Genomic DNA, 25,900 nt, shown 5'->3' with positions numbered 1-25,900 from the left:
GTATAGCTTGGCTTTAATCTATTAAAGCCATAGAACACAAATTGAGAGGGAATGAGTTATGAAGGGTAAAAAATGAAGGGTAAAATAGTAGAGTGATAGAAAATGCAGTTACTTAGAAGGAGTAATGGTATTCAGTTTTGCAATGTAATGCAGCAGCCACCTTGGGAGCAAGTAGTCAAGCCTTCTTTAGATAGTGCTTTGAGAAGTAAAGGTAGACACCACTTTGTCCCAGTGTAGAGGAAACCAATGTTTTAGTGCTGGGATTAGAACCAAGTCCAACTCTGCCTGAAGAGCATAGGTTTGTATTTTCAGTAGTATAATAAAGGAGGCATTTAACTCTGGTCAGATAAATCTCTCTCACATTCAAAAAATGCAATTAGGGAAATATGTAAATCTAGATGTTTCATCAAATGCTAGCTAAGGGGTTACCAGTTCTTTCCTTGCACAATGACTGAACTAAAGAACTTCAGTGTCTGTGTAAGAACCATTGTCCCAGCCCCCGAGCCCGTTGGAAACCAAGTCCAGACTGGCCGTGGGAAATACCTACATATTTGACACAGGCCCCATTTCTGAGAGAAAAGGGGGTGGAATAGAAAGTATGGAGATTTTACTGTTGCATTCTAATCAGCCATGATCTGCCTAATTTGCTTTGATCAGGAAGATAAACTAATTTTCCTATAGGCTAGATAAAAGTAATTAGCAATCCAATGCTTTCATGCTTTTGTGAAGGGTAAATAAAAGAATAGCAGAAATTGTAATGGTGGGAACAAAGTACCCTTTTCGGCTCATCTGAAAGCATTGTTAATTGAAAATAGGATGGTGCCATAGGAGAGAGGCCCTGATTAAGGTGCTTTTTGGGGCTGGGATATCAGTTCACCATGGTCTATGATGTTACACAGCTTAATGTTTCTGAAGACTAATTTCACATGAGTTTTAGTATATTTAGCTTCTGTTCTCTTTTATGGAAAAAGCATATCCCATGTAAACAGTATGTCTGCCATTCTGAGAGGATGCTGTTTGATTTCACAAGGCATTTTAATATCTTTTTCCACAATTGCATTAGAATAATTCAGTGGTTAGTTAACGTCCGGATCTGCTGCTACCATAAGGCTTCAAGATGAGGGTTTCTTTGGCCATAATAGTGAAATGAAAAACTCTGTAGCCATAGCCAAAGCCAAATTACTGGATATCTAAGTCTCCTGATTCTATTAGGTAACAATTGTGTGGTTCTGTGTCCCTGAACTGTGACTGTTAGCCTCATAAATGCACTATGGTGTAGTATGCCTCAGCTGAGTTTCCTGGGAGCTGTCACTCCTCCTTAGCTTTGGCCATTCTACTTCAGTATAAATCAAAATGTCTTGCAAAATGCTAAGTTTCACAGTATAACCCTTAATATGCAAACATAATGGAATGCCATCTTTATCTAGGCAAACTGTTCATTCAGATCTTACTGAATTCCATAGGCTGCAGAATACCTAATTTTTAATGTCTTCCCCTACATTTCCTCATCTTTATATGAATTGATTAGTTCAACAGGCAGTTACAACCAGCTTGCTTAATAATTCTGTCCACCTACCTCTTTGTATTTTCAAAGTTTCATTTAAAAAGTCAGATAGGCTTAAGGACTCTGTTTATCATTAATGGTACAGTTGTATTGCAGTCCACAACCATAATTGGGATTGTGGATCCACTATGTCAGGAACAGCTAAAATATAGGGGCAGGCTCTGTAAAAGCTTTCATAGGAAAAAAAAAGCAGTTATTGGTGATGAATGGGAAAAACATTTTATGGTGTGGATAGAGAAACAGGGGCATGTGTTCTATCTCAAAGACGCTCCTATTAAAAAAATAATATCCTTTAAAGACAAAGTTTGGAAAATTAATTTCCCCTGCCAGCAAGATGCATTGAATAGTATTTGGAGGGGGAAAAAAAGCTCTGTTCCTGTATGATAGCAGTCTTAAACTGAAACACATAAAATTTTTTTCAGTTGTCTTTCAATGTCCTAAAATACGCTGACATTGTGATCATCTGCAGTGTTTGTATTCCAACCCATGTGATGGCAAAAGCTATGTTAGTTTGAATGTGAGAACATGGTAACAAAAATAAAAACTGATGTAAGAGTTATAAAAAAAGTAGAAGTATTTATTGAAATACCACTGAGAGTTGTGTTTAGCCTGGGAATATTTATTCGTTTTGCTTAAGAAGGCAGCACCACCTCATAGACAACACACTGATTTGATATTCAAACCTATATTTTCTTTATTTCCTTATTGCATTGCTTAGTGCCACAGCAAAATTGTCTCCCACTCCACCATCTCCTCAACTCCTACTTAGCAGTTAACTCTTTATGTTGTTCCTTGAAAAGTATTGTGTAATTGAATATTGCTGTACAAAAAGTGCAGGAGGGAAAAGACAGCAAGCACGTAATTCCCCCCACCTGTTGGCAATAAACATCCTTCTTGGATATGGGTGGGCAGAAGTTGCTCCCTCAGCCCTCTCAAGAGAAGACACAGCAATTCTGTTTCAGACTTTGGAATGACATCACTTTTTCTGTAGGATGTGAGCTAGAGTTTAGATTCCTACAACTGTTATTCACAGACCTGAGGAAGGACTGGAGATTACTTTTGTGCCTCTTTTTGAGTTGCACAGAAATTAGTTTCCTAAATCCTTAGTTTTTCCAAATGAAAACCATGAGGAAATCTGACTATCTGTAATTCTTATGGATAAACCCTGTAAAACACTGAGCCTGACCTTACCTGAGCACTAACCTTACCAAAAAGGATGGTTTTTATCTGGAGTCACCTAAGGAACTGCATGGGAGAGAAACTTGTTCCACCTCATTGAGCCTAAAGGAGTCTGCCAACAAGATTGAAACCTACATGAAAGTGGGCTCTCTAAGTTCTGCTTTTGGGAAACACGTACTGATTTACAGAGATGAAAGATTTCACAAGTGTTTTAATTGTTGTTACAGCCTAAATTGCATTCACTTTCTTTAGGGTTTTACTAATTTTCATTAAGTTTTCTGTATTTCTAGGAATATCTACCCATTTATATTTTATAAAAGAAGGCCCAACAATCTAGTCACAAGTCTTAACATGTACTAACAAGAGTAAAGACAGCTTCTCACTTTTCCATGTAAAGAAAACTAGTTTCTTCCACTAAAAGAAAAGCTTGGATAACCAACCAGGCATTACAGTATACATCTGATGTCAGAAAACTTGTATTGGTGCAGATAAGGAATCAGATTTCTTAATCTAATTTCCTTGTTCTACCACTAGTATAAATATTGGGCATACATTTTGTCTTCTAATATAGTTGCTCACCCATACTTGCCTTATGTCCTTTAAGATACTCCAGGTTATCTCCACGGGATCCATATGATATGGACTCTACAGGAAGTGCATCCTTTACTGTGTGAATAACATTGGTTGGGAGCCAGGCAAGTGATCTCAAGAAGTGATGACCCACAGCTAAAAAGATCTGGCAGTTTGGTTTACTTTTGCTCAGCCCAGAGCCATGGCATGATTCCCCCAGAAATCTTAAAGACACACAGAGAATTGCAGTATTGTTAACATAGTAACCTGTGTGAGGGGGGAGATTTGGAGTAGAAAACACCTTCTTTTTAAATTTGTGTGACAGGCTTCGTATAAGTTTTACAGTGAGTTGGGCTGAGCGTGGGTGATCTATTGTGCCGTATCCAAGCTCCACAGAGTTTTCAAATTTAAATTACAAGGTTTCTTCCTTTGATAGCAAAAAAAGTGTGGGACATTGTGATGTCACACCGCCGACCGGAAGGGAGCACCCAATATTTGTAGGTGCCCGTGGTTGAAAAGGAATGACAAAAGTCAGAGGGTCTGCAAAAACTTACAAACTTTTATTCGTAAAGTATAAACTTGGCATGGAAATTGGTATGTTAGTCCTTTATCTAATAGTATAATCCACATGGTCATTGATTTTGAATGAGGGGGAGAGGAGAGGAGAGGAGAGGAGAGGAGAGGAGAGGAGAGGAGAGGAGAGGAGAGGAGAGGAGAGGAGAGGAGAGGAGAGGAGAGGAGAGGAGAGGAGAGGAGAGGAGAGGAGAGGAGAGGAGAGGAGAGGAGAGGAGAGGAGAGGAGAGGAGAGGAGAGGAGAGGAGAGGAGAGGAGAGGAGAGGAGAGGAGAGGAGAGGAGAGGAGAGGAGAGGAGAGGAGAGGAGAGGAGAGGAGAGATTTGACTAAGCTTTTCCCGTTCAAAAGCCCTAGAGGGAAGGATAATCTTTGTGTATCCTGGTGAAGGTTGTCCAGTGAACTTTGTTGATCCCCAGGCTATGTGTCCTTGACATACACAGTAAATTTTCCAATGTGGTCGAAAGGTCGACTTGTTCAAACAATGAGACCCATCTGGATTGGGGGAAATTTGATGGGGTTTGAATTTTTGTTTCTTTTAATACTGAAAACTTTTACTAGCATTGCATCACTGGCATCTCAGACTTTGCCTGGGGTCTCCAATGTGTGATGTTGTTCTGTTTTTCTTCTTTTCTGTGGTGCATAAACATTTTTACCATATTATTTCAATAACAGTAATAATAATAATAATGATAATAATAATAATAATGCCTTCTGCCTGTCAAAGTATCTCATACCTTGACTCTGGTTTAAGCCATTGGATATAAAATGAAAAAAAAAAAAAAAGAAAGAAGAGAATATAAACATCCTTGAGATGTAAGAACAGCCTAAAAAAAGTGTTTGTGTGTGTAAGGGGCACAGGTTTTCAGGGTTTAAAGCCTGTCCATTAGCTTTATTTGGAGAAAGTTAAATTAAAACTGTATTGTCCTGAAAGACAAACACAAAGCAGTATGTAACATATTAGAAATTATTAAGTATATAAAGTTTTTATAAAATATCATAAATTATAAATGTTGAATAAGGATTAATATCAATTTCTTGTCTGTACTTTAAATATAAAACAAACAAAAAACTTTTGACATCTGATTAAGGGAAATTTTAGACTGTTTCATTAGATAAAGCAATCAGGTTGTGCTGTAATCAGTTTCTTTGTTGAATTAGAAGAAACATACCTTCCAGTCTTAAAATAGTAACATGATTGTAAAGTTGTCAGTCTAGGGTTTCTGTTTGAACTGATTACACTTGATAAAAATAACAAACCATGACAAATAGTGGGGCTAGGTTTCAGTAATTCACTGAAGAATGTCTCTACCAAGTCTTTGTGGCAAAATGTCTTGTTTGCAGGACAAATGCAGAGTTGAAATAACAACCCATGAATACCACTGGTGAAATGGCTATGTACACAAGGTGAATGCTAAAGTTTTCCCTTCTGAATGGATCTTTTAATCTAGGCATTATCTAGGCTCTGAAAAAGTCTTCAGTGGCCTTACGTACAGATTAATGAGAAAATCTGAGACTTGGAGTTGGGCTATTTGCAGAAACAGTTTTCAAGATTTACTGATGGTTGACAAATGCCATTTAAGCTTTCAAAGCCATCAATATGCTATTGAAAGGGATTTAGAGGGAAATCCTCCCACTATAGAAGACGAGGACTTTGAAGGATCTTGGTGGAAGCCCTTGGTCTCCCCACCCCTTCAAACCTTTCACTGGCTTCCTTCAGCATTTAGAGCCCTGAAACGCGTGGCTTTGGGAAGGGGGGGTGGCCCCTTTGAAAGGCGTTTGTATACAACTGAATGTGCCAATCTGCTTTTGTTCAGGCATGAGAACTGAATGGAAGTGTTTCCAGAAAAAGTCTCTTGTGCTCATGGTCAGTTTTTCAATGGGCTTTCTGCTAATAGATTTTTAATATAGGAGCTGGAAATGGCGAAATACAAGTTTGAAAATTCTGGTGAATTGAAAAATTGCCCAAGAAAGACTCTGTGCCCTATAGCATTTGTTAACAGTGCTACCATTTCCTTCTCTAACACTGGCTTTCAGAGAAAAGGAACTTCATACATTATACATGTATGACAACACAAATCACCTGAGTTTAATTTTTTGAAATAGTGGCCTTTATTCTACAGACATTTTAAAACCTGTTTCTATGTTATTTCTTTTCTTTGGTTCTTTAAAAACTCATTTTCAAACCATATGTTTTTATTAAAAGATGTCCATTATGGGATTCAGTTAGGAAAAAAAGATGATGAATGTTAGATGATCATGTTTTAGTTAAAGGGGTTTTAATTTAAGGTCAGGGTGGCTTGAAGTCCTTGCTTTTGCTCATGCTGTTCTGTATCAGCAGGATTCAAGATGAAAATTCTGAAGAGCTCAATAAAATTGTACAAATGAAAAAGTGGCAGAACCTGCTGCACAGTTCTGGAAAAAGGGATCTCTGGAATCTCTGGTGGATTATGCAAGGATATACTGGGGCTTTATTCATTAAGTTCCTGAGAGATTTGTGGTTTTCAGTCAGAACAAATGCCCACTGTGGTCCTTTTAATAGGAACAGTATTTATGCATGTAAAACCATGTGGTGCTGTCTTCTTCAGTCTGTCACAAGTATGTGAAAGTTGAGATTCAAAAGCCAAGGCCATGACTGAGGGGGCATCCTTACCTCTTATCTTCACATCACTCCCCACATGGGACAGGAGAACAAAGCCTGGATGTCGGCTTCTGTAGTGTCTTTATACTCAGTGTGGGGCGTGGAGAAGAACATCTTTGTACATCCCATGAACTCCAAACTCCTCATGAAGGGAGAGGAAGGCTGACAGCATTCTGCAGAACGTAGGAAATAGGCCAACACCTCTTAGCAGACGACTTGCTTCTGCTTAGTGACAGCTTTGACTTTACTTCTTTATTGACTTTGACTTTATCTCATTTCTATCTGCACCATTTTCAGGCTGGCATCCATTTTGCCACCATTTGGGGAAGGAGAGCAGCAGTAACAGCGTGTGGCAGGTACTGTCTTGTGCAAGGTGACCGGTGGTCATAAGGAGCTGCTGTCATGTAGCAGTTGCGTGCTGTGGTGTTCAACTGTGCTACTTGTTCATCACAAAGCACATGAAGCCTGTAGGAGAAATCCCAGATTGTCTAAGGCTTCTAATTCCTAAAAAAGGATGGTGCATCTTCACCCAGAAAAAAACATCTGTTAAACGCCACTCCACTCCACAGGTTTGGGCAAATGTTGTTTGATTCGCTCTGGGTAATGCGCGGGAGTAAACAATTCTCAGGACATTCAGTACCAAACTTTTACTTGCAAACTTTAGAACATTAAGTTAGAATAAGGTACTTGGCAAATTTTAGATAAACTTAGGCAACTTTAACTTATCCAGACATACAAAGGCACTTACAAGGCATTGACTGATTTTTTTTTTGTCTAGCTTGCAGTATATTTTGAGAAGAAGTTAGAAGAAGAAAGAGAGAAAGAAAGGATAAGAGTAGAAAGATTTTACCACCCGTAGATCCAGCAACGAAACTTGATTGTTCCAATTTAGATGTCTGCTGATCCAAGTGATGGTCATAGGCTTGATCTGCCAGGGGTGGGGGAAGCCCACAAAACACAAAGTTCAATGGGTTAAGGTACGGTGAGGTTCAAGTGGGAAAAGTGGGAATGCCCAGGTACCTCCTCTGGGTGGGGGGGGGTGGGGTGGGGTGTGGAATTTTACACTGTCAGATGCAACACTGTGGATCATGTGCAGTCTTCTGGTGAAAAGACCTAGAAATGAGTGGGGAGTGCTTCAGGAGTCTTTGATGGTTTATGATGCCTAAGACATGACAGCTTCCTCTCGTTAGAGTGGTTGAGCCAATTATGTTCCATCAGAAGAGATGAACACCTTTAGACCTACATATGAATGTCCCAGTATCTCCCCCAGAGAGAAGTGTTACACCTGAGCCAGTTGTGTCAGTGAGGACATGATAAAAACAGTACCCCACCTCCCAGGATCTGCTTCTTATCAGCCTCTTCCCTTACCTGGCTCAAATCCCAGCTTCTTGCTAAACAGAGGGTGATTTCTGGTGGTCATCCTCTGGTGCTCACACCCTCTGCACCTGGGCTGTTTGCTTGCACGTTGTCAGCAAAGCACCCACTGCTTTTGCAAATGGCCGATTGTTTGAGTCATTAACCATTAACATTTCAGTCTCTCACTCCATCAGACTGTACATTATTCTGAATAATCCTGGTTTTCTGATGGAGCTGACTGGAAACCTGAACTTGATGTTAAAGACAAATTGAGCAAAGGCTATGGAAAAGAGAGGGTGACAGAGGAAAAATTAGCCGAATCAGCTCGTCACTTTGAAAAAACACCAGGAATGAAAAGTTAAGTACTGAAAAAATTGGATCAGGTGTGACAACCAAACAGAAAACAAAGAAAGGCTGTAACAGCACAAAATTTCCACTCCTTAGTGATCCACATGACATCTTGCCTTTAACTCAACAGATTTTAGAAATTATAAAAGGGCTGAAAATATATGTAGAAAACTTCCCCATGAACCTATCAGTACAACATGCTCTACTGCAGGCACACCAGTGTGCTGTTGCATAATTTCCACAACCATGAAATACTGCCTATTGGATAGAACCTGGCATTAGGAACTCATAGGCCTGGGATGATGTCTTCCATCTATGGGAGTCACTGGGAATTTTGCTACCAGCATCAGTGGAGCCAGGTGTTTACCCCCAGGCACTGTTCTCATGCTGACATTGGCTTGCTGTATTAGAGGTTTTAAGACGTGTAAATAATAGGGCAGCTGATTGTTCCAAACATTTTTATAACATTTGGAATAGCCAAATAAAAGAGATCTTGGAAAGTTCATTTCTTGAGCAACATAGGCAGACCAGACAGGTGCAGTATAAGGACACAGTATTTCACACGTGCACACAGGTGCAATAGAGTTGGCAGCAACAGTTTACATTTGGTGAAAGTTTGTTTTGGCTACTGATGTTTTGTGATATTGTTCAGTATTGTCTCCAGGAAGATCCAGAATTCATATTTAAAGCCTGAATCAGCGACAGGGCAATGGATTTGGCTGAACAGCACCAGTTAATTGCTTGCCCTGAAGAGATTTTCTGTTGATCATCATAACAATCACAAGAAGTGTGGGTCATTGGCCTCGAAATGAGGTTGCCAAACAGTGGACTATGTAAACTCTGTGAATAAAAGGAAGGAAACAGGAATCATTTTTTCTGGATCAATGCTGCCTCTACTCCTACTAAATACTGGCTTATCCTCTGAACAGCCCAGCTGAGCTCAGTAGAAATAGATCTGAAGTATTTTGCCTCCATATATTAATTGTAAAGCTCTGATCCCATTAATTTAAGTTGTAAAAGAAAATAATTTCTCAAAAGAAGGCATTTTTATAGTAGAAGGAGTGCAGCTCTTTTCCCTGATGATTATGCTGGTATAAGCACATGAAAAATATGTGCCAGCCCAATACAACACATGAGGTCTCTTTACTGAAGATTTCTCCTTGGTAAGGGGACTTAGAGCATCTCAGCCCTGCTCCTTGACCTGAATTGTTTAAAGTTAGCTCAGGTGTTTCAGTAGTCTGCCTATCTGAAGGGCAGCTGATCAGTTACAAGCAAAGAAAATGTGTGGATACTGGGTCTAAGTGATGCCAGTATAAGATTAAGGACGTGGTATTTGTGTATATTAAGACTGTTTTATACCAGTCCATGTGAAGGTATCCCATGATGAAAATGAATTTTGAGTGCTTAATAAAAAAGAAATCATTACCTGATGGGGAAATACGGTGTTTTCAAGTGCATTATCTTTGTAAGAACCAAGCTACATATTTCTTGGCACTTCCTGTTGCAGAAATTTGGGTGTTCAATCTGTCAGGAAAGATCTGGCAGCTTTGTCCTTCTCTGAGCTCTGTAGGAAGTGTTGGAAGAGGCTGTCAACCAGCCAGGAGCTGGCATATCTGGAGGCCTATTGTGTTTCAGCAAACAAGCTCTGTCAGACATAAAGGGAAGATGTGCATATAAAAAAAAATCTTAAACTTCCTATATCTGAAGAATGTTTACAATATTTATATCCTAGGTATAAAATCAGCCTGCATTAGTCCAAGCCACAACTGCCAACTGAAATAAATCAGTTCTGTTTCACCTTTCTTATGTGTTTCTCCTCTGTATTTGGGCTTGTGGAGGCACAAACACCAAGGTACCAATTCAGGGAACTGATTTCTATTAAAACCAAATTTTTTTCATGATGGATATTTTTTAAAATACAGATCAGTTGCCAACTCTGGTTCAATAGCATCCTCACAAGTAATGAGCAGTTCTGGATTAGGGGGGAGATAAGGAGAAATTCTTTTAGTAGCAACATTGAATGAAACTGTGTGTTAATAATATGACAGCCGTTGGGTTGTCCACACAATAAAGAGAAGATTCTGTAAATAATTATTTCAGCTAAGCAACAGCACAAAAATGATCTAAATTGGTACTTCAAAGTAGAACCCTAGTAGGTGTAATGTAGCATAGCATCATTGTCTTTGCTGAAACTCTTTGATTACTGTTCAACAACATAAGGTACAACTAAATGGTAATGAAAGCAGAAGTGACAGTGCTCTGCTAAAATGATTGGACATTATAATATTAATGGTCTATTCCAGCCTAAACAGTTCTTTGATTCTGATGCTATGATTCAGCACCCATGTATAGGAAAATGGAAACTTATAGGATAAGAGTAGCAAAAAAATCACTGGGAAAAAAAAAAGAAAAAAAAAGATTAGAAGATCAGTGGAGATCAAAGGGATGGACTCTTGTCTTGGCTGACTTATATTTTTGCCATCTCCTTACCAAACCAGAATTTCACCCAGAGTATGTGTATTTTGCAGTGAACTATTTTGGCAATACCAAATGTGAATATTCAGAACACCTGCTACATTATGTCACACAAAGTAGCATTGTGAAGAGACCCTGTGTTGTGAAATTGGAACAGTCATAGCATCATCCTGCTGTACCTGGGATAATTAGTCTCTCTGGGGGCACCTAATATGGTAATGTATCTTCCAGCTCTGGACCCAGCTCACTCATATGTACCTCTGGGACCTTTGCACTGTGCAATGTAGGACATGTATTTCCTGCCCCGAATACAGGTCTGTTGTGCACAGATTTCCAGATACTCATGCTTACACCATCACTGTTGAAATGTGTCTGCAGCAGATGCTCTCAAAGCTGTTTGAGTTTAAATTCTTCAAATCCATGCTGTGGAATTGAGTTGAGGCAAATTAGGATGCACAAAATAAATTACACTGTATCTTGTTACGAACAAAATCAGGCTAATCATGATTAATTTTCACCCTCAGCAGCCTCGCAGAAGTAATCTTGGGTATTTTGGTGAAGATGAGTTTTAAAATTGGTTTGTGTAACATACAATCTGTGCTGCACATGATTTATGGTTAGGTATTCAGACCAACTGGCTGGTGACCCATAATACCTAATTTAGAAATTTGCACTTTATAACTTTAGGGTTATATCTTGAATCTTTGTTTACACTCAGATATATTTCGATTTACTTTCTGCTGTGGACAAGATGTTGTATGTCAATAAACAAACTATGCTGGGCTTTTTGTACATGCTCCCCTCTCATATAAATAACCATAATTTAGGAAAAGCCTCATTGAAACCAGAAGGATGAAATTATAGACAGGGAATTAGAAGAAAATTGGACCCCCAGTTTCTAAAATGGATGAATGTGTCCAGTCATTCGGGGGGGGGGGAGAAGGAATTTTAGTAATTTATGTTGCAAATAGTTATAAAAATAAGCAACATCTGGGGTGGCAGAAAATATTCTGAAACCAAGGGTTTCTTCTTCCAAGACTTGGTCACATCTAATAAATATCTTTTGTCAATTTAATTGTGCTGTTCGTCATCAAAATAAGATAAACAGTACTTGATAAACAAACAGCTAATGATGAAAAACACAATAACAATGATGGTAGTTGTCTTCATAAATTACAATAAAAACTGATATTATATTCCTGTTGTATATTGTTTCAGTATTTGAATAAGATTAATCATGTATGCAGTACTGATACAATCCGTTTGAACTAGTGAAGCAGAAACAAGCAGTAACTCACAAAGTAAAAATGTACTAATACAGTCTGTGGGCATGGGTGAAAGAGGAATTCCATTCAGTCCTCTTTTAACTGCTTCTGCTGGCTTCTGTGTTATAAAATGCTCCTTTAGTTATTTAAGTTTTTTAATATGTGAGTTAAGTACAGCAAATGATTGACATGTTGGAATGTTTTTGTAATTTAGCCTGGTAATTGCTCCTTAGCAAACTGAGTCTTCAGCCTCAAATGAACAACCATGAATCAGCTTTGAAAGTAAATGGTTAATTTCATCTACTGAGCAACATGAATTTGATATTAAAAAAAAGCAGACAGCCAGAATCTTTGTACCTAAAATGAAATGTCAGATACTTGTCAGATTAATTCAGCGCTGGGTGTGTTTGATCTGATCTTTGATCTTTACTTACCTTTTTTGACCCTAATTGTTTGCTCTGCCCTGCTCCCTCTGCTGGAGTCTTGGATAAACTGAATGGCAAAACTGTTTCCTGAAAAGATTAATCATGCACATACTGTTTGCTTTACAAATGTTCTGCAGTCTAGATATAAGTAAGACTTTGATGGTTGTTTATATGGCAGAATTGCCTATGTTCAGGAATAATGCATGGTGTTTAAAATGACTCTGTTACAGAGCTTGTGCAGTAATAAGCCAAATTTTGCTGTCTGTGACATCAGAGGAAGTCAGTGACAGGTGTTGGGAGTGCAAAAGTCTGGCCAAAGCATTTTGTTACTTTGTGTTGAATCCAGATGTGACCTATCAGCCTGATTTGCCAGGATCCAATGTTATGGGCCAATACACAACAGCACAGAAGAGATGTAGACAGAGCCCTCCTGACCTTACTGGATCACCTTTGAGGTGTCCCTAAGTTCAAGGTGCTTGATCCTTACCATAAATATTTATTTACAATTGGAGTGGCTGGAACAAGCACCACTGGTGTGCCAAGGAAAGGTGTGAGAGGGACAGAGGGAGTACTCTCCATTTACTGGAGTAAAGCCCTCTGTGAGGTGTGCAGGCATGCAGACCCACTGCAGGGGCTGTTCTCACATCACCACACACTGTCATTTGCTTTTTGCAAGGCATGTTTTAATACAAAGGAGTTGGGTCTCTGGAAAGAGTGAGCTTCAATGTCAAGTAACAGAAATTTTCTGTAACAAATGTGTAACAAGCAATCCTCTTTTAGCCTTACACCCCTTCCATGTAAACCTGTAGCACAGGATCTGGTGTTGTTCATTTGCTATTGCAAATAATATTACATAGGGTAATGAATTTTTAAATACTTAATATTAGCATTTGTCATTTTCAATATGAAGAAGGGCAGAAATGTCCATGCTATTGCCACTTGTTGTTTACCTTGAATACCTTGATGGTGAGATTTCCTACTCTGTGTAATGTCTATAATAGCTCTCTCTACTGCTTCTTCCTGCTAATCTACTACTTCTTCTTCAGAAGATTTTTCCAATATCAAAGATGTACTCTTCAAATGTGAATCATTTAGTGGAAATTCATATCTTAATCATAGTTTATTACAGGATCATTCAAAAAACCACAGATAAAGTTTGAAGCTAATTATGACAAGAAGTGCTGCGGTTTAATTGTCAGAAAGCACTTACAATGCTATTTATTCATGCTCATACTTTGCCCTGGGCTGCTCTGCATGGGTGTATTAAACATGCAAATACATGACTAGCAATTTTCATGTTGACTTTGAAAGATAATGTAATCTAGGAACATTAAAATGAAAATATGGTCTTTTTTTCTGAGTCTGTTGACAGCTTATGCATTGTACTTTGGTAAATTGGTGTAAATTCCATGGTTGGACAGTGTGATCTAATGAAAAGGGTGCTGGACAAATCATCATCAGTGTCATTTTCCTCTGTGTTGTATAAACATCTGTTTGACCATGAACATGTCACTTAGCCATTACGTGTCTTAGTTTCCTTTCTGCAAAATGATGGTAATTCTTACTGTATTTATTTATTGATACCCTCAAATGAAAACATCTATAGCTATTTATTTGTAAGAAATATGAGCTACTATTACTACAGTGTTGGCAAATAGACTTATCTCCTTAAAGCAGCTGTAGCAGATGAAGATGTTTTCCATAAAAGATGAAGCATTTGCATTAATAGATGACATGCAGTTAATAGGCAATGTATTCTTCCATCATGCAGTGGAGTATTCTGCCAGTACTAGAAACAAGAGTGCTGTGTTAAAAAGATAGGCAGAGCAAGGAAAAAGCAGAAGTAGGATTCACCTGTTTCTGTTATTTTGTGTTGCTACATGGAAGCTAGTGTCAAATTTTGCTGTAAATGAATTAAGGAAATTGTCTTAGTTTAGAAACTGTTCTCAGCTGGTAAGAACTAAGGGACTACATTCAGTCTATTGTCAGTATTCTATGCAAGTGCTTTATCTTTCAAAGACTTTCATTAAAAAGTGTTGTTAATACATCTTGTTGGGATAAGACAAGCTGAGAAGAATCAAAATTAATGATCCTAATACAGTCTTGATAATTTTCTAAAAATCAAACAGGTTGCACCTGTTTAAAAAAAGAGACTACAAAATTATCTTCAATATTGGATTATTGTATTAGACCTGGAATGAGTAGACAAGTTGGTACCATTCAGTATAATAGACATTTAGCCTAGTAGAAGTTCTGCATGTATCCCTAGGCATACTTTTGTTCTCCTTTAAAAGACATAAATATAATGTGAAAACCTGATCTTCCAAGATGGAACATCATCTTGTAATGAAACATCACTTGTAATAACTGAAACATCTCTTGTAATAACAGTTAATAGAAGGTTAGTAATGTGGCCTGCAGACTCATCTATTATATGTTAAGAACTAATTCACTTAACTTGTTTTACTGGCTTTCTGGAATTCATTGTGAACTACTCAGTTTTAAGATGGTAACTGGATATTTTTTCAGTGTGTATATGCATGAACAATAAAACTGGGGGGAACAAAGGCCTGTCACATTTGCCTTCTTGGATGCTGTTTTGCAAATGCTCAGAATTTGCTCATCTACTCATCGATTAAAAAACAGATGCATGGTGCAGTTTTCAATATTTTCTGGTCTTCAAAGATTTCATCAGAGATAGGATTCCTTTAACAAGTCACCAGAGGCACAGCATGGTGATTGATTGGCGCAGAGTATAATTAAGATATCATTATAGTGAGCCATGTTGCCAATGCAGTTGCTGAAGCAAAGCTTCTTATCTTTTGAAAAGATGAAAGTTTCATTTGCTGGTATGTTGCTTTTATAGTCAGCAGCTGGAAACAGGCTGCAGGAATGCTGATGGGAGAAGGGACAATGTGTTCATCTCACTGTTCAAAATAACATATTACCTTCTCAGTACAATATGGCAGCTCATGGTGGTTTTCACCAAGGTAGATCTGGTACTATCGCTGTCTCTATTAGGAGCATTGGTAAGCTCAGGGTATATTCATACCATGTTGCTCCTACTGACATCAGTGGGCTTTGTATGTGCTGTGATGCTGGGAGATGGGAGTAGTTCTGGTACGCTGAGTTATTTAAAGAGTTTCAGTATTCAAATAATTCTAAGTTTTTCATCACTGTAGTTTGTAAGAGTCTACCAAGATTTGATACAAAATCAGAACCATTCCACTGAGGATAGTTGAAGACCCAGTACCTTGATTTTAATTTTTTTTATCATTTCATTGCAAATGCTGATGCGCAAGCCATCTTTCATGCCCTTCTCTTTCCTAGACAGAGAAAATTGCTTATTTTGACAGGCTAGCACTGAAAGGAGAAATCAGAAAACCCATTTGAAGGAAAGAAACCATCATAGGTGCAGGACATAAGACACACCCACTGCAATTGTTATTGGTTTTCGTAGTAATAATATGTAACCCTAGAGTTTGCCACCTAGCTGTGTCTTGCTGTTAGCTGTGCTTGTTCTAGCTAATGGCTGTAAATCTCATCCTAGCCATGTCTTCTTGGCAGCATGGTTCAAAATGCTAGCAAACCAAGATGCTGAGAAACTCCTTTATTTGTCTCTAGAGCTCTGTGAGGAATTTCTGTTCAGAAGCCCAAATTTTGCGGTATTGCTCACACGAGACCCAGTGACTGATTGCATTACATTAACTCTTTTTGTTTGTCTCACCTCTCTGAACATCCCCCCTGAAGTAGCTTTGAGTCATGGTGCTTCTCTCCCTTAGTCATTCCAGTGAACAAAAATTTGATTCAATGCATCCATGGTAATTCTGAAACAAAAGAATATTCCGAATCTAAAAACTGTGAGCACAGACAAGCTACTGCTTTGCCAGTGTAAAGGATGTGTGGTTTTTTAGGCAGAAATAATGTCACCTATTTAGCCAACTGGTACAGCTGGAAGAAATAGAGAGTTTTGATTTTTGTGCCTGAAAGTTTCTCAGTTTTTCCAGCTGTATCAGCTAGCCTCATCAAATATATTACCTCTCCCTGCCGTAGTCTGCCTTATATTCTTAAACCCTTACAGCTACAAGAATAGCACATTGCCAACATAGACTGGAACATCCTGTGTATTAGTTGCTGGTATGTTAAAAGCTAATTTAAAAAGACATTATTCAGCAAGAGCTTGGGAAGTAATTTCTGTTACCTCCACCATCCCTGGAAGTATTTAAAAGATGCGTAGATGTGGCACTTAGGGACATGGTTTAGTGATGAGCACATGGCAGTGCTGGGTTAACGATTGGACTGGATGATCTGAAGGGTCTTTTCCAACCCAAACAATTCCATGATTCTGTGAAATATGCATAGATAATGTTTAGTAGTTCTGTTGCACAAAAACACCTTTATATGTTACGTTCCAAGAACAGAATCGTCTGGAAAAAAAAGCAACCAATCTAGCAGAAGGAAATTATTTAACTGGTAGGTTTAAAAAGAGTTAGAAATTGCTGTGGTGTACTGGAAAAAGGAGAGGTTCTCCTCTGTCATATGATGTGGTACACATACTTTACCGCATGAGTGGAGTCCAAAAAGGACACTAGGACATAGCAGGTCACTGTTGGCAAATCCACCTCTGGGGTCTAAAGATGTTTTTAAGGAAAATGCACTTATTTTTTATTTTTTCTTTGGGCATCAAAGCACGTAATGAAAGCCACCTTTTCTTATTCTAATCCTCTTAAGATATTAGGGTCTGGTCAGTAGACTGCTTCTGACTGGTTCATCATGGGATCCTGTGGGTGATACAAGCAGACAAGTACTGCCCACTAGTAATATAAGTTAATAGACTAGAAAAGCAGACTTCAGGTTTTTTTAGTCAGCCAGAGCACTGGTTAATTCTGAATTTGTAGAATGCCCTAAATATGTGTGTATCTGAAGATAAATCGTTCCCATCTTCCACCAGGGCTAGCTTTTTAAGTCTAAAATGTGATTTGGCATGTTTCCAAAAACCCATTAAGACATGTGTTGAAAATATCATAATCAGAATGATCTTGTTAAAATATTGGGCTTATCTTAATATTCAGTAGTATATAATTCACTACCTGGTTGAGTTTTTCTTTTGCCAAATAAATCCATGTTCTTGTTCCTTTGCCAGAATAAATCCTTTGAGCCTTTATCAAAGTGAAAGGGCAATAACCTGCTAAACAGTATGAAAGAATTAGGTGATAAAGTATTACAGTAAAAAATGAATTTAATAAGTACACATTTCTCAAATTATACTTTGATTTTGAAGTGAATGCAGAAACATTACTCAACAGTGATTTGATAATTGTTGTAAAGTATTAACACATTTCCTTTATTTCAAAATCTCTATGTGAAGTATGTTTTTAAATTATACATTTTAAAATTCACCAAAAGATCAAACATCTAAATTAACTATGCTGACTACAAGCATATATTCTGTAATATGAAACAGACTGTGAGTAATAAGAACTAGATGGAGTAGGAATAGGATGCCTACCCACCAAAGTACAGATAACTTATTTACCTTGTAAGCTCTCAACAGCTGGAAGAAATAAAGTTATCTAAATAGTACCCAAAGTAGCTGGAAACTATAAGTGCTGCTACAAATGCAAAGATACGTTTAAATAGTGGGGAGTTTTAAGTTACTGTATAACACTTGCATAAAATATGCAGCTCTTAATTTTATTTTAAGAATCTACAGAAATTTTGATACAGTTGTATCTTCCACACAGAATTTTATGATGCAGTTTGTTTACAGTCTTGGTACTTAATGAAAAGCAATTATAATGATACTGTGGGGCATGGGGAAGACAATGGAAAACAACGAAAAGGCAAGTTAAGAATAAAAGGGTATTATATGAAATTTAGTCTAAAACATAGCTTGAATGAGCTCTGACAGAGCTGATATAGCTGGTAGTTTCCTGTACCAGGAACTACTGTGGAACCCCACCAGGAAGTGTGCTACAGAGCAGGATCGCATTACACCCTTGTTTTATGGTTCATTTCACTTATTTAATGCAATTTGAGTACCTGTAACAAAAGAGCACTCAAAAAGGGAATGTTTATTGTTTGAAAATATGTCATTTCTATAAATCAGGTTGGGTTTTGGGGACACCTGATGTGCGCGTGTGAGGCAAGGCAGATCAGTATGACCATGCAACAGGCTGTACGGCAAAAGCAAAGTGTTTCCATGTTCATGAAATTTTAAGCATGATGCAGATACTTTGTATCTGCTTTTGCCTGTCTGCTTTAGTAAACCAAGTGTACTACAGTGCTACAACAACAAATATCATAGTAGTTTTCTTTACTACTCCAAGTAAATTTTAATACAGTACAGTGGTTTATTAAAATTATGTCAACTAGAAGTGTTGTTTAGTGTTCCAGCTGATTTATAGAGCGTGATAAAACATTTCAAAATCCCTGGAAATGAGGAACATGCTACAAGCCTGTATTTGGTTTAACAAAGCTGTGCTCATACGAAATAGGAATGTTGAACATGCTAACTAGATAATGATTTATCAATTCTGGCAGAGGAACTAATTTTTATTAATGTAATGCTTAAAAATGTGTGGAATGAACAGCTGGATGCCACAGTTGTGGCATGCCATATTAAGTCTCTGTCTGTTTTCCCCTACAGTGATCTCAGTATGAACAACATTACTAAGCTGCCCTCAAACCCTGTACACAATCTCCGCTTCCTGGAAGAGCTGTAAGTATCATTGTATCCTTGATGGGCATAGTCAGCTCTAGACACATTCCTGTGTTTGTCTCTCATACTTACTGTGGGAACCAGATAAAACAGTGCAGGAAAGCTGTCAGCCTGACACTTTTGGCACATGCGGAAACACTTAGTTATAAAAAAAAAACAATTGCTTGTGATTCTGGAAATGAACTTATAAAAGAGTTACCATGAGGCTACAACTTCTCTAAGCAGAGACAGAGCCAAACAAATTAAAATTTTTAAACAAGGACTGTTTAAAAGAACTGGATTGCTCTTTTGGAAATAGTTAAGCAGCAGGATATTAAAAGTTTGAATACTGGCTCATGTTTATTAAAATCCCAAGTAAAGCTGTAATCAAAACCAAAACCTGCTGCCTTGTTCTGCCTGTGTCAAGGACAATTGAGTCCACATTTCATAGTATTGAGGCTTCTTGTCCTAATCACTTTTAATTACTGTTTCCTTACTCTTAAACTTAACATCCCTGAAGGCTGACCGTAGAATGCAGAATCCTGCAAAAAGCTTAGTTACGCTATCTACTACATTCACTGGGGGGAAAAAGTGCCTTGTGGAAACTAGCTGATCAAGCACAACATCAAAAGAGGAATGTTGGCTTGAAGTGATGGTGACTAACCAAAAGTGAAAAGTATTGTGCATTCATGAGACCTGGATTTGGCAGTGACTCTAGTTATAATGGCCCAGGCTTAAAAGAAAATTTATGTTTCTGAGGAGTGATGGAGACTCTATAACTGATGCACCATAGATCTTGTGGAAAAAAGCTGGTGCCTGTATTTGCATGAGTACCTCTAAATATTGATTAAAAGCCTTTTATGACATGTGGCTTTTAAGTTTTTAGAAGTGAAAACCTGGGTTTTTTTTAGCATGCTTGTCTGCTAACACACCATAAAATCCATGTAAGACATGCAAAATCATGTTCCTACCCGTCTTGCAAAGACATGGTCTGTTTTAAGCTATGAAATGTGTACAGTCCTCTGCAATTTAGGTGTGTATTGTGCTGACAACTTTTGGTGTCCTTGCTAATGCTCATTTGAATTTTGCCACCTGGCCTTTCCGGCCAGCATCTACAAAAGCAGACAAACAAAACAAAAGAAATAAATTGAAACCATTTTGTATGCTAACTTTGGACAGTACCCTATTTGGAGGCAGGTTTTTCTTTTCCTGTATTATTTTTATTACTTTCAGCACTTCTATTTAGAAAGCTTTCTTTCATTTTCTTTTCTCTCTCTTCCTTTACTTACCCCTTTTCTTTGATTATCAATATCTGTCTTGCCATTAGTGGAACTTCCAAATAATGCAACAGATAGGAACATAACACGGAGAGATGTCACACACCAAGTGTTAACAGTATCAAGTGCATATGGAGTGAATCATGCCACAAAGCCACTGCTTGTGAAGTTCTTCGTCATGTTCATGTTCTCTTGTCCAATCTCCTGTCAATTGTAATAACCCTTCTAAAACTGGCCAACCCAATTGCTCTCCAGCCATTAAAGAAAAGAATTTTTTTTTAAAGTTTGGGCTTTTCCTGGAAGGAAATTCTAATACAGCCAGGTTACCTTCACTCTCATTTCATGGTTAGATCACAGAATCTTATGAGATCTTTGCAATGTTTTATAAAATTAAATCCATCTTAGAAATGTCTGTCTGGTCTTTGAAGTACAACAGCAGGAGCTTGAAATGCAGCTTTTAGGGGTTTTTAGTGTTGAAAAAACTAATTAGCATACAAACTGTTACTAATCCCTTTATTAGAGATCTGGTTCAAACATCTGATAAAAGCTCATGACTGAATCACTGAATTTTAGCTTAGATGTTACGTACTTGATGCCTGGTTTGGCAATACTAGTAAGTGATTACCCTGAAAGAACTGAGATTTTATTAAAACAGTTAAACTAATGGTTTTGTCTCCAAAGCAGAAGTGTATAAGACAGGTCTGTTCAGCCACTTCTGACCTTCCAGAGTGAATCTGATCAACTTTTACAGCCAAGGTTAGACACCTCTAACTGCAGCATTCTTGCAAACCTGATGATCATTCCTGGTATTTATTCTTAACCAAAGGCTATCATCACTGAAGTAAAATATTCCTCTGAAAATTTTGGAAAACTCTGAAATACTTGGAACTTTCTAACTGTCAAAAAAATTAATTCTGAGCAAAATCTTTTATTTGTAAAAATTATGGGCTTTTCAGATTTATTTTCTCTTAAAGCGTATATGACAGAACTCCCACCAAGAAAGTATGTTTCAGCTGCTTGATTATCAGCAAGTTGCTCTGCATGAACTTGTACAACACTATTAAGTTAAATTCTTCATTATAAATTCAAAATAACTGCAGATATTTATCAGTCTGACCGAGTCCAAAACTCACTCTCATTTTGATTATTTCTAGACATTTGTCGTTATACAGGATGTGTAGAATGCCTGTTCTAATGGAGAAGTGAATTAGAGTAATGCATGGAAAAAAGGGTTTTTAAAAAAATCTAAAGACTTACTCAGGGTGGGACTCTTAAGAGTTTTAGAGGCAACTACATCTGAGTGCAGACCTAACATTTTGTGATTAGATACACTTCAAAGCAGTGCCTGAAACTATTTTATTTTATAAATTAATGTCTCAATGAAAAGTGAGGAAGAAAGCCAATAATAATTTAAAACTATTTGAATCAGACCTACCTACAAAATCACTCCAACTAGATATATATCCACATATCCATGCATATGCATAAATATATGCACAGACACCCACGTGTGCACACATATAAGGCTTTCATTTTAATTTTAAACATAGGAACATTCCACAGATAAGTGAAGCTTCAAGTGATTTTAGTAAATTGCTATTTTTCAGCAACTTAAATTGGGTGTTTTAGTAAAACAGCAACAAAAGACTGCTGTATTGCAATTACTTTACTACAGAGCAGGACAGTCCTAAATAATTTCTTTGCTACAAAATCAAGCAATGAAGTCACCTTAAGTTATTGCAATCTACATACAAGTGCAAGAATGTTTTCTGACATGCATGATAATTTTAAAACAATCCTAAAATCAAATAAATATATCTACAGATCTTGTCAGATTGAACATTATTACAGTAGTCTTTCAGGCAAAAGTGCCTTTAAAAGCACATTTTACTGTAATACAGAAGTGCAGATACAATACATAAGTGATGTATTATATGAATCTTACCATTATATCTGTTGAAATCCCTCTACACTGCAAAAGTGGTCAAGAGGCCACTGTATATGTGAAAATGAGGTCCTAAATTATCAGGCATGATCCATTATCAGCTGTTCTTATTTATTTATTTTCTTTTTATTTCTCTCTCTGTTTGCTTTTCTCCCTCCAAAGAGGTTTTCAAAGTGTTAATGGGAATTGGGTGTTCTTTTCCCCACTGACTCTGAGTTGTGGGACTGAGATCTCTGGTCATGTACATTTTTGAAAACTGAGAGCATTTGCTCTTGGGGTCCTGTACAGTCGTTATTTTTGTGCTGGTGCAGACACATTGTGACTAGCACTGAAAATGGATTTTTAACTATAATGTAAGTTGGTAGAAAACATGAAAGTGCTGCAACCATAGTCCAAAACTTTTTTGAGAAAGTGGGGGAATCTTGTAATTTATTTCAACAATCTTGGAACATTAGCGTTAAATACTAAAATATTTCTTAAAGGTTAATCTGCATAAATTTAAAAACCTCTAAAGAAATAAAGTAAAAATGCTGGCAGCTGACAAGCAGAACTAAAATAAAAATAGAGTATTATCTAGTGGTCTCAAACTGCCCACACATTCCTATGTCACTTCAATACCAGTTTTACAGTTCCTGCACAGCAGGGTTTAGCTGGTCCTGGTGGAAATTGGTTTGTGTCACCTCCATCAGCTAAAGTTTCAAGAACTGTCACTGCAAAATGACTTGTGATCCCCTAGATAATTTCAGAGTGGTGCACAATCTAACACCTAAGTTGTGAGTTCAGTTTCTTCATATAAATTGCAAATTTGGTTTCTTCACTTAGTGTGCGCATCCAAGTGGATCAGACTGTGTCTCTGTGTTTAATACATGGTGTTTGTCAGCCAGAATTACCTGTCACCAGCCCAGCAAGTGGCCCATGGCACATTGTGAATTCTCTTGCTGTAAGATAGACTTTGTTGATACCTGAGGACTGTAGTTTCCCAACTTTGCTTTAATATAGGGCTATACTCAAAGTCCTGACAGAGGGAAGTGCACCAGTTGTCTTGAAATATGTTGGCAAAAACAGTAAGAAGATGTTTACCTAGTTAATCAGTTGGAAACGATGACAACACTTTCCTCCCCTAGTTTTTACATGCACAGTTCAGGTTTACTAGAAAAGAACAAACCCACGCACAGAAGATTCCTACTGTATGAGCTAACAAATTGTAACCTTCACATCCACAAAACAAGAGCCCTGGTGTTCTGGAGCTGTCACTGCCTTTGATGCCGTCCCTTTGATGCCACCAAAGCGAGTAACAACAATGAACTCGCCCATGTGGATGTGTCAGCGTGACATCCTCCAAACTGCCCTTTTTGCCATCTTATCAAGAATAACAAGATGAGGAACAGAAAAAAAAAAAAGAGACAGAGAGAGAAACAACAGAGCAAATGCCTTATTAAATCAGAGCTGCTTGCATTGCTTGTTGAATAGCTTGTGCTGACAGATAATTATTCTGGAAATATTAATGCAAATTGCATGGAGCAGCCTTGACACTGGGACTGCTATGCATCCGTAGGGTAAAGGGGAAGAACGGGAGATGATGGTGTAGGAAAAAGATAAAAGAGAAGTGAAAACGTTCAGATATGCTTGCAAGTAGAAGCAATAAATGTTCTAGGTTGATATCCAAGAAATCTTGTCAGTGCTGCTACGTTACTCTTATGAGTGTCTGTTGAAGTTTGCTTGTGGCTTGTAGCTTATAAATGCTTTCTGGAACTTGTAATTTATTTTCCATCAATGTTCATTAGGAACTAGTTTAGCACATCAAAAAGAGTCATTGGAAGTGCTTTTTGTGTTTTGCGATCAATACAGATAGTGACATTACACTTAATTAAACTAGGGTGAAGCATGCTATGTATCTGTAGATCCTGAGGCAGGATTTTAATTTAAGGCTTACACATTCTGTGCATACTGCAGTAGCAAGTATGCAGAAATAATTTCCTTTTTTTGTCAGTGGAAGTTCAGTCTGTTTGTAGACTGCTTGATTTCAGTGTGGTGAGAACTTTTGGTACCTACATGGGTCAATTTTTTTCACTTGCTTAGGATTATGGGTAAGGAATTCAGACCACATCAGATTTATATCTAGTAGGTTCTGGAGCACAGTAGAACCAACTTCTTCCCTCTGTTTTTTTGAATTCCCAAAGAGGAGTAGCCATAATTCCTCCAGTAATTCATTGCTGTTGCCTCATTGTACCACTCAGAAAACAGCAGCTGCCTCAAAACTTGGATCTACACAATTTGTGTTCTTTGCCTATCACACTGAAATGACTAAACAGCTAACACATTTTTCATTATTTTCAGTTTGATCATAGTGTGTGGTGTTGCAGTACACTTCAGCCAGTTCCTGCTATTAATGATTATTATTATTAATTTCTGCCTTTTCTGATGATACTGACACTACTGGGATAAAACCAAAACCAGCCTCAGAAGTGTAAATGATACTTGGGAGACCCAGCCTAGGAAATATTATGTATGTGATTCTCCATTTATTGCTCCATCTTGCTGTAACATTTAAATACTGAGAAAGAAATTTTAACAATGTTAATATTGGTCTGGGAGTTGTGATTTGGTGGCAGCATTCTTCAAACACAGAAGCAGTGCCTCTTAATGGTTGTATCCATGGGATCAACTGCTGGGAATCAGTGTGGGATGTCCTGGCTGATGCTGGAGTCCCTCCTGAAGTTGTCCTTGCTGCAATTGGAAGGCGGGTACTTGGATACCTGTTCAGCAGAAGGACCCACTTGTTGTCAGCACTGGCTAGGGACAGCTTCACAAAGGACGAGATCAGTTGTCTTTAGCAGTTATTGGATCACAACCATGCCAGATGCAGAAAGAGTCTGTGCCTTTTATAAGTGGAGAAAGAAACAGTACGTTTAAACCATATTCTTAACTGACAAAAATCTATGATCTGTTTCATCAAAGCCAGTTCAAGATCAAATACACACTGATTTCATTCCAACTGCTTTAGGTCACTTGGAGTTATTCCAGTTTACACCCTATGAGAATTTGGCACAAGCATTTTAAAAGGCAATTAGGCCCTAAAGCAAGAGCAGACTGTGTTATATTTGAATTTCCAACTAAACTGTAAGTAGCAATAAATATAACATACAGCACAATTATGACTTGCACACTCCCCTCCCCTTATTTAAAGAGAGTATTTTCTTCTTTGATCTCTCTGAGCATCAGATTTTTTAATAGATCATTTGACTCACACTTCTTTTCATATTACTGTAATTTTATAGTTTTAATTAACATGACAGATTGAAATATAAAAAGATAATTAAAATACAGACTAATATTTAAATTCCTAGGCTAGCAAAGTAATTCTTAAAAAACATTTTGAAATATGTGTTGATGTCATCTGTGAATTATTAACATTATAATTAATCACCCATTAATTCATACTTTTCTATTGCATTAGCCTGAGAATAATCATTAATAAATATAAAATTAAACTCTTATCTCAAAATTTTAGTTGACTTTGGTTAAGTGCTATATAAGTATCCATATTGTCAAAGCTTTTTTGATGTAAGAAGCCAGAACATTTCA

At 37.6% G+C, this 25,900-nt stretch overlaps 1 protein-coding gene across 1 annotated transcript in view; it reads left to right on the top strand.

The window, feature by feature from the left end:
- LGR5 (leucine rich repeat containing G protein-coupled receptor 5) overlaps positions 1–25,900 on the top strand; it is a gene marked incomplete at both ends in the record, with an annotated part of 87,113 nt that overhangs the window by 18,492 nt on the left and 42,721 nt on the right. Inside the window, one exon of the mRNA XM_082279751.1 lies at positions 19,043–19,114. Coding sequence (XP_082135877.1) covers positions 19,043–19,114 — 72 coding nt within the window. The remainder of the gene's footprint in view (positions 1–19,042; positions 19,115–25,900) is intronic.

The sequence above is a fragment of the Coloeus monedula genome (genome assembly GCF_965178545.1).
Source record: "Coloeus monedula genome assembly, chromosome: 4".
NCBI lineage: Eukaryota > Metazoa > Chordata > Aves > Passeriformes > Corvidae > Coloeus > Coloeus monedula.
The sequence above is the reverse complement of the archived record's forward strand: the minus strand, read 5'-3'. Positions and strand labels throughout refer to the sequence as shown.